The 10,215-nt window shown below is 37.1% G+C and overlaps 1 protein-coding gene across 1 annotated transcript; it reads right to left on the reverse strand.

Annotated features, from left to right (window-relative positions):
• Positions 1-1,578: 1,578 nt before the first annotated feature.
• On the reverse strand, positions 1,579-8,411 carry LOC144436384 (aldo-keto reductase family 1 member A1-A-like). Its single transcript, XM_078125176.1, has 8 exons — positions 8,330-8,411; positions 7,824-8,029; positions 5,958-6,109; positions 4,833-5,034; positions 3,641-3,840; positions 3,118-3,190; positions 2,760-2,852; positions 1,579-2,404 (listed from the first exon to the last, which is right to left on the reverse strand). The coding sequence occupies exons 2-8, from the start codon at positions 8,025-8,027 to the stop codon at positions 2,333-2,335; spliced, it is 996 nt and encodes a 331-aa protein (XP_077981302.1). The 5' UTR covers positions 8,028-8,029; positions 8,330-8,411; the 3' UTR covers positions 1,579-2,332.
• Between the last annotated feature and the right edge of the window lie 1,804 nt (positions 8,412-10,215).

Raw genomic sequence — 10,215 nt, forward strand, 5'->3', positions numbered from 1 at the left:
CAACGGACGTAGAGGAGGCAGTGTTTTCTTTCGAGCACCGTCCATCATCAGGCTGATACGCAGTCTGTATACGCTACGATGTTCGACACGTCTTTCCATCTCATCGCAGATGGAAAGACGTGTCGAACATCGTAGCGCATACATCCAGAGCTAACTGCTTACGCTACAGGAAAATCTTTGTATTCAGAAGGCAGAACGAAACGATCACCAGAACTAAGAACACCTCGAAAGTCAGCTGAATTGATATCAACATTTCGATTGCTCACGACGTACTCAAACTTCAGACATTTTCGAAACATGTGAGCGGTTTACCACCTAGCACAGTGAACACACTATTTCCCGTGATTCCCATCAACCACGCTCATCGTACATATTACGTACACATATCGTACGGGGGGTTATGGGTATGCAACAGTACTAGAAGAAAAGGGTACCCGTTACCAAATAGAAGTGCGCCATCACACGAGTTAACTTTTTCCGCTAGCCTTGCATATAGTGTTGATCGACGGGGAATTGTAAATAAGGAACGGGAAAGCAAAAATTATCGGAAAAAAAGGATCGACGCGGGGGTATTCAGGGCACGCACGCGCTGACCAGAACCAGACATATTTTTTTTGGCCTAATTGAAGGTCTGATCGGTTGTCAATCTTTAAAGTATTTTGTGAAATCATCATTACCAGAAAATAAGCGTATTGTCGCATCACTTTAGACAACATTTCCTGACGAGAAACTATTTTTTCCTTTTTGGTGGCCTACAAAAATATGCCAATAACTTAAAAAACCCTAAAAGCTACATTAGTAATATTTTCAGAACAGGTGTGCTTTGATATCGCAAATGTGTGTACAAAGGTATAATGAATTTAAAGCGCGCATTCTTGAGATATAGCCTAATTCCCCTACACCATTAATTACGTAAATTGCTCATTAATATTCACGTGATTTTTACCAAAACCTTCACAAGTCTTGCCATTACCCTACAAAATGCGTCTTCAAAATTTCGACTTCCACCCACTAAATACATCTCTTCCGTATGGAAGAAAAAATAAATGGACGCCGCGATCGTGTTCCGGCAGTGACGTAATTTTCCAAAGACTCCCGAAGCAAAATGCTCATCGCAGAATTCCAAAAAAATCAAATTTTCACTATTAATATCGCACTTTTGTCAAAAATGTCATACAAATCTTTAATCAACTATGAAAACTACGTCATTTGCAGGCGAAACATCGGAAACCTATTTACATACACTTTAATTTGGTGCTTCTTGTTAATTGAGCAAAATTTATGTGATGTGAAACCATGAATGACTCAACAGAACCAAAAGTTTATGAAAATGCCTTCATTTTCTGGAGTGGCATTCCCCTTTAAAAACACACTGACGATGCGTGATACATGTGCATTTTTAAAAAAGAAATAACACATTTTGGCATCTATAATGAACATCGAATTTGGAACGTTTTGAACTTTCAATACTACTGTAGGTCTACTATACAAACCGTAAAGAACGCCAGTGGAGTAAAGAAATTATACATCGACACAATCAAATATCAGTTTCAATACTCATTATTATTTCTGTGGGTTACATAGGTAGTTATTTTAATCAGTGTTAACATACAACGTAACGAAAGATGAAACTTGTTACATTCACAATGTAAGAGGTAAATCGTTGCCCTTTCTAAGGCTCTCAGTAGCCTTCTTTCAATATTCTTTCTTTCTTTGCATCAACGTTTTCCTGAGAGACTTGTAATATGAAATCTCTTGAAACTTCTTACTTTTTGTTAAAAAACCGCAATATTGCTTAACACAATAACTGTAATACAACGTATAACCATGTGAGGTAGTATAGCCAGGGTTCGAATTTCAGCTTAAAATGTTACGCCAAACTGTACCGGTACTATTTGTAAGGTTCATTTAACTCCAGGGAATTCATTGCCATCTATAAACATGCTGAAGAATTGCAAATGTTCTGCCTTTTTTCGCACCTACCAGTCATACAGTCATAGCAAACATTCAAGCGTTTGTATAACGTATATAGTCGAATTATTGAAACTTACTCGAATGTTATGGATTATTTTAGAAAAAATAAAACGAGGTGTAGCTATAATTTTTATGGTCAAGCAATTACTGGATATTAATTTCATTAATTAAATGGTTCTAGATTAATAATATGAAGTTATTCATTAAGACGTATGCGTGAATATAAAATCAGCTTTTGGAAAACATTCCATCAATTCATAATAAAATGAGGAATTGGCAACTCCGATCCTGCAACTCGTGGTCCCATATCATCAGAATAGTATGGGTAAACGAGGTAACATACACTCACGACGATGTGTTAAAACCACAACTCTTCAATGAATGGGTAGGTAGATTCACCTAAACCAACTACAGTGTCTACACCATTTACCTGGAGAGAAATTGGTAAACCCGAGGTAAGGGGTGTACAATGAACTAAATGAAGAGATAAACACTACATCAACATAATTGTATCTACTTATATTTTGACTGACTAACGCATATCAAAAGCATTAATTTTCTGCCTATTGTAAATGTCGAGATTGCCTGTATATTCATTCTCTCTCTCTCTCTCTCTCTCTCTCTCTCTCTCTCTCTCTCTCTCTCTCTCTCTCTCTCTCTCTCTCTCTCTCTCTCTCTCTCTCTCTCTCTCTCTCTCTCTCTCTCTCTCTCTGAAAGTAGAGTAAGGGATATCTGTATGTCTATAATTTGCAACCATTCCAATAGAGTGACCGCATTTTACTTACATCAGTGTAAAGTTTACATACACGGGATGATTCACCCTTATTGAGACCATCAATGGCTTTCATGTCTTCCTCGCTCAGTTCGAAGTCAAATACCTATTAAAAATAAGGTAGAAAACCACCTGTCAATTGAAACTTTTAAGTGGAAAGGCAAATGGGTTTCGAGGGAATCTGTGTCAGTCGCAAATTTAAAAGAGTTTAACTATTTGTTTGTGCTGATGTTTATACCAGTGGTTTAATATATATTACCTCAACACCAGAATGATGTCACCTGAATTGATATCAACCAATCCCGGCAGTACGTTCTTGTAAGACATTTTTTTGTTATAGATATTATATAGAGAGAAAATATATGTGATACCTGAAGATTCTCAGCCAGTCTTGACGGAGTGACACTCTTTGGAATGACTACCATACCTCTCTGAACAATAAACCTGTGGAATGCGAGGTGTTAAGAAACAGTGCAGTTGGCTGAAAAAGAAACTAATGGCATAATCCAGTGATCGGTCAAAAAGAACGTTGATAAACAAGCAATAATCCATGTGTCCCTAAACGTAATACACACCTTACTTCAAGAATTATTCCCCCAAAATGTGCATAGTAAGAATTTTGACATTTTAATCGGTCAACTTATTCAATATTCTTACGTTGTTAGAGTATCTAGGATGGACTTTGTTTTCTTATTTCCCTGAATACGTTTAGATCCTGATAGCGAAATAACACTATATATCGTATGTAAATTTCGCAAATACATGTTTGCAACAACGTCGTAAACTACTGCATCGTCCAGAAAGTACTTCTTTGCTTTAGCAAAAATATGTGCTCAGGCTTGCCAGAATGATTTCGCAAATACAAAGACAATGAGGATTGTTGAATACGTATACCTTAGACACACTTGTGCAGGGGTTTTGTTGTGCTTTTCACCAATGGACACCAAAAAAGCGTCACCAAGAACAGTGGCCAAGGTCGGCTTACCCCATATACCATAGGGAGCACCGAGAGGACTGTATGCAGTCACAACAATACCATTTTCCTGGCAGAAGTTAATGAGCTTGTGTGGGTAACAGTATGGGTGTACCTCAATCTAGAATGAAATCAATAACAGAATTTATCGGCTGTGTTTATCTATATTTATCATGTTTATAAACTTGCAACTTACAGCAGCACTGAGTGCAATTAGAACTTAAACACACACACACACACATACACACACACACACACACACACACACACACAAGTCGTTTTGTTAGATATAAATGATCCCTGAGCATGTCACACTGTCTTATAATTAAATGCCTCGATTGTTGTAAGTCCACTGAAAAACATTATTTGTCTTTTCTAAAGGATACAAAAACATGAAATTTGCTTTGAAGTTTAATAGATTGTAAGCTAACCAGGGAGTTGAGGAAGTTATATAGGGCAGTTGCACCAATATATGTCATAGACTCTTAGTCTTGTAAAAAGAACTTAGAAGATTGCTCATCAAAAGCCGAGTATGACAGTACCTCTGGTGCATGTCAGACAAGTATATGTTTTATGCTCTGAATATAATACAATCTCATACTGTACAATAAATCCAAAGAAGTCAGCGATTCAACATGGTCATGATTGCAACCCGTTACTGTACTACTTAAGGATAAACTTAACCCTAAATTAACATAAACAAATATCTCATAATTGGTATCATATCAATCAACTATAACTACTATTAAAAATGTAAGGAAAACTGAAAAACGTAAAGTGATACTAATTTTAAGATAATGTATGTAATACTAATAATAAAGATGTCAGCTTTCGAAACACTAAGTATTAATACAAAACGGAGGAATGGTTATAGTAGTACCAGTTCACGTGACTTGCAAAATTCAAATGTAATAAGGGCTATCAAAATAATCATTTCATTTCATTTTATTTTATTTTACTTTATTTTATTTTATTTCAATTTAATTTATGTTCTTTTACTTTATTTTGTAAATTTATTTTATTTTTATTCTATTTTTTTGGTAATTTATATTGACTGATCAATTGTATCATCGTTGTATATGTTTTCAGTATAACTTTAGAACAACATCTCACCTGTAATGCTGCTGGTTTGATTCTGCAATTATCTAATATTTCGGCGATTTGTTTAGTGTTGAAGTTGGATAACCCTATATGCTTACAAAGCCCTTCATCTACAAGTTTTTCCATCGCAGTCCATGCCTGCAGCGGTGTGACGTCACTATAGTTCAAAGTACCATCAGCCTTTTTAGGGTAGATGTCACCGGATTTGTCATTCCTATTAAAGTAAAGGAAAAGTTCAGTTTGACTTACTACCAAATCAGAGTGACTATAGGGTTCCAGTTTGGCAGCAGAGTGTTTGTAAATATCATACAAGGTTACAAATTGTTACAAATAACATCAAACAAAATAGGGTTTATCTCAATGTGAACACAAATGAACCACAATCTCTGATGAAGAAATAACGACTCAACTACAAAAAAACCCCACAGTTAATTTGCTTTTACAACGAGACAAAATGTAAGATTTCATGTGGATTTTGATTCGCTCTGCTTAACATCGTGCCGCCTGACTGAATTTCTAGAGTCTTTTTGGTTTTGTAGTATTTATGTCTTTTAAAACTTTTGTATCGATTACTGTCATCAACCAAACTATGGTTTGTGTGATGAAATAGCACTTTGGCAAAATATACAACTTTGTCTTGACATTAATATTGTGACTGCCTTAGTACTATTATGTCACCTCCTGCAAGATTTTCCCACAATTCCTTGCAGGAAACCCTCAAAGTGGTAGACCACAACCAAAAGTTTTGTAAGTTAGCAAAGTGTAATTTTATCACCAAAACTATAATGTATGTAAGTTAATAGAAGTAATCCATAGCAAAATATACTAAAGGTATAAATACGTCTATGGTTACAAGATCATAATATGAATTCTGCTCAGAAAATTACATTTGCAAGTGGAAAATGTCTCTATTCAATAAACGACGCGTGACCTCATCAGGCTACCGTCAGCATCACGAAGTACATCTAATCAATTTATTCAGAAGAAATATGTCACCCTAATCAGAATACGCATGCTCAGAAAGATATAAAAATGAACTGGAGCGAAATAACAAATTGTAAACTGCCAAGTCATAGAAACATTTCTAGATTGATGCATGCATGAATGCAGTTTGAATGTTGAATCCTTTGTACTTACACCAATGCGATAGGCCAATGCATCAAATACAAATCCATATATTCCAATCCAAGATCTTTCAATGTTTGTTGACATGCAGGTTTAACATCTTCAGCAGCATGCATAGTATTCCATAGCTTGGAGGTGACAAAGACGTCTTTCCTATCAATGTCCTGAATATATTTAAAACAAACATTCCATGAAAGGTGAGAAATTAAGTACATGTAGTAGTTAGCTGAGGTAACTTAAAGTCTAAAGATGTTATTAAAGTGGCTATATTGATGCAAAATACCTTAATTTATTAAACATCTTTACCCCATTTGTTAAGCTTGAAAACAAAAACATGTGAAAATACATCGACAAAGTCCATGTGTTTACAACACTAAATTGCAAAACCGTTTATTTGCCATAGAAAGAATGAATTTGTCACAGTATGCCATACATATACAGAAATTGACAATGTTAAAGGGTGTGTAAAATGTTTGTCATTACATACAATAACAAACATATTACACATTTATAAATCCTTTGCACTTTAGTGAGTGACAAACATGGACTTGTTATATGGTACATCATTTTTAATATCTTGTGATCTATTTTGGGATTTTATTTTCTTTCACATTTTGCTGCTACCACTGTCCATTACTTCCAAACTTCGGCTCTGCTCCAACTGTTTATTTGGCTGTTACGTTTACTGTCGTTTGTTCTTTTGCGAGTGCTTGTTACATTCAGCACTCTCTGCGGCTCGGGAAAACCTATGACATTGTATCAGATGTATGTAACGAACGCTCACAAAAGAACGAATCTTGTACACTACATCGGATGTTAATCAGACCATGTATACTCAGTCTCCATTGGCTAATGTGACTGATGACGTATCCAGTCATTGGCGCCATTGACTATATAAGTTAATCAAAGCTATGCTTGACCTTGTTATCATATACATTTGTCTTCTGCTGTCCTTAGAGTTGACAATTATTATTATTGATTCTGGATTCAAAGTGTGATACAATATATAGTAGTTGTATATAATCTTTGTTTGCCATGGCTATCGTGTCCTTGAGATGGTGCATGACTCCACTCAACTTGAGTCAATTTCGACTAGCTTATTACAAGTCTACAGAAAGTTGATGAAGGGCACGAGTTTTACAGTTGCTAACTTCTCATCAATAATTTCCTCTTCGAAATTTCTGTGTACGTGCGGTGTGGTATGGCATCAAATCTCTGACCAGACATATACAAAACAAGGTACACGTGTACACAATACAACGACTTCATGAATGACCATTTTGTTTCAGGGTCACACGAGGTCATTTCAACTATTGGATGGACATTGATATGCATGAATAGTCAGTCTTGTTATTTAGCGCCCTTCGAGAGATCAGTGGTTTGAAACGCAACGGGATTAAAAACTATCATTGTCAAAAACGCAACACTCCACCATGAAACCGCACTTGATTTACATTCATAGCACTACATACTACTACATACATACTGATTTGAAATTGATTGTGTTATCTGAAACAATTATCAATTTCGGTCATTTAAGTTAGAAGGGGTCAGGGTGGGGTAGGGGTTGGGGTCTTAGGTCTAACTAAATAATTTAGTTTCCTACATTGAACTATATTGATCTCACCTGTAACCGCAACCATCATTGGCCTGCTATGTGGATGTGTGTCCTATTCGATTCGAAATTGTTCCCCGTATAATGAGGTCGACTATTGATTACATTACAATGACTGGAGTATCCGTGTAGGACAAACAGCAGATACTACTACCATAACAAGTTCTTTTTTTAAATACAAATTTTATAATTAGACATATGTTAACACGTCTGCTACAGAATTCTCTACTGAGACATATTTCAACTAATGTGAAAATGTTTACCTTTCCAATTCTAGTAGCCAGGGCTGAGCCAATTTCCTTTTCGTTGTCGTAAAGTGCAGCACCATCAAAGTTGCGATATCCGAGATCCAAGGCTGTCTTCACCGCTTCATGAATCTCGTTCTTGTTTTTGTTCCACATTGTCCAGGTGCCAAGTCCCACAAGGGGCATGTTGGCCCCTGTACATAATTCTATCGAAGTTGACATTTCTGTAAAAGGAAGTGTATTATAATTCTTATATATATATAGTACGGGTGTAGTACTAAGTTGGAAATAAAAACATATAATTCATTGAACATTGAAGTTGTGGTAGGACGTGTTTACTTGTTGAGGGTTATGTACACTTGAAGGGTCACCGTGTTCTGTAAACTGAAATGTCGATGTTACGATACGTCTATATTTATGTGTCACCTTTCTAATTCATTGTCAACGTAGAGATCAACCAATGTGATTATGTTATATTTAGTTAAAATTACGTAAAGATATAACCAAAATATATGATACTTTACCTCGATTTCTAACAATTACTCTTTTGTCGACAGGCACAGCAAATCGTGGTCGGTAATGGTGATATCTCCTAACCTGCTTGGATGAACTCGTAGCCTTTGACAGAGGAGGCCGAAGGGTCTCACGTGACACCCATGTGACCGTTCCGCGATAGGACATATGTTGCTGATGACCTAGGCGAGTACCTCGTGCTTTTAGGGACCGGTTAGTTTCTCCAGTCGGGGGTGGGGGGTGGGGGGTGGGGTAGATTCTTAAATCGGGCCGACAAAAAGTCACTGACCCCCCCCATCTGTAAAACCAAAAACAGACTAACACCCCCTATAACTTAATTCTAAGACATGATGACCCCTTCCCTTCCCCCATATATAATATTAACACGACAGGTATTGTTTGATCATGACTTAGTGTGGACTGCTTGACTGTCTTGCAACTACTTTATAAGAACCCGGGTTAGCACTATCATAATTATAATTATTGACTACACAGGGTAAATATATTCCAAAATGAGTTTAATAGCACCCTGACAGTGAAGAGCAGGGAGAAAGCTTGAGAATGGAATATGATGTATATCTCTTATGGGGGGGGGGGGTCCTAGGGGGTATCACCCTAGAAGCCCTGAAGGATGTTTACCCTGAAAATCAATTTTGAGACTATTCAGACCCTTTCAGACAAATAATTTTCAAGCTTTACAAGACGGCACCAACCTGTATAAAGCAGCTACATAGGGTTGAAACACTTTTGAAATATACTTTGATAGCATCTTGACAGTAATAGGGGAAGAACTTGAGACTGGGATATGTTCACCTCATTTGGGGGGGGGGGGCGATGGAAATATGTTCTTCACAAGTTAATGGCATAATTATATACATGTAGTAAAGGTCAGCACATCTAATGGTAGTATCATTGGTAGGGGAGATTTGGAGTTTAATGCAATTTTTGACTATCTTGGCGAACATTTCACATCTTTAAAAGACAATGTCATCTCAAATTAGCATAGGGTGAAAATATTTAAGAAACGTTTAATACCATTATGACAGTAAAAAGGTTGTTGGTGCATCTGATTGTTGATTGAATGCATGGGTGACATCTGATAGGGGGAGGGAGGCCGTGGTGTTTCCCCTGGCAGTTCTGGAGTTTTTTGCTTCTGTTAAGGCAATGTTTAAGTTATTCATAGCCTTTGTTCCAAGTTTCGAAAAACTAGCGTAAATGTAGTCGTGTAAGAAACAGGGACAAGAACAAATATTTACATGTACCACATTTCAGACAAGGCTATATGCCATTGTTGAAATGGATTTTTTTCTTCCATCACAATCCAAGACATAATGAACCCCCATTGAAAATGTCAAAAACAGGGTGACCCCCCCCCCCCCGAAACTGACCGGAGAGAGAGAGAGAGAGAGAGAGAGAGAGAGAGAGAGAGAGAGAGAGAGAGAGAGAGAGAGAGAGAGAGAGAGAGAGAGAGAGAGAGAGAGAGAGAGATACAGGCAATCTAGACACTTACAATAAGTAGAAAATTAATGCTTTTGATATGCATTAGTTGATTAAAATCCATGCAATGTGGTCATCGTGCGTAGTCTACTAGTCTAAAAAGTGCAGTCGTTGTTCCGGTTATGGTGCATAATAAGCGGAAAGAAGATTGGATTGGTCCTTGGGCAAGATTTGAACCACGACTGTGCCTCAGGCAATCCAGCTGTATAACTGGGGACCTGGTAGGATGTAGGTTGCAATGTGAAGACTTTAATTCTATGCGCTTAAATGGCTGCTATCGATTGTATGCTCCCCGGGGAGTTGAGGAAGACTAAAGGGCAGTTGTGCCGTTCTGATCCGAGGGCTTTTTTATTTAATGGGCCGTATGCTCCCCAGGGAGTTGAGGATGTGTACATATCAT

This window comes from Glandiceps talaboti, chromosome 6, assembly GCF_964340395.1.
Source record: "Glandiceps talaboti chromosome 6, keGlaTala1.1, whole genome shotgun sequence".
NCBI classification, from domain to species: domain Eukaryota; kingdom Metazoa; phylum Hemichordata; class Enteropneusta; family Spengelidae; genus Glandiceps; species Glandiceps talaboti.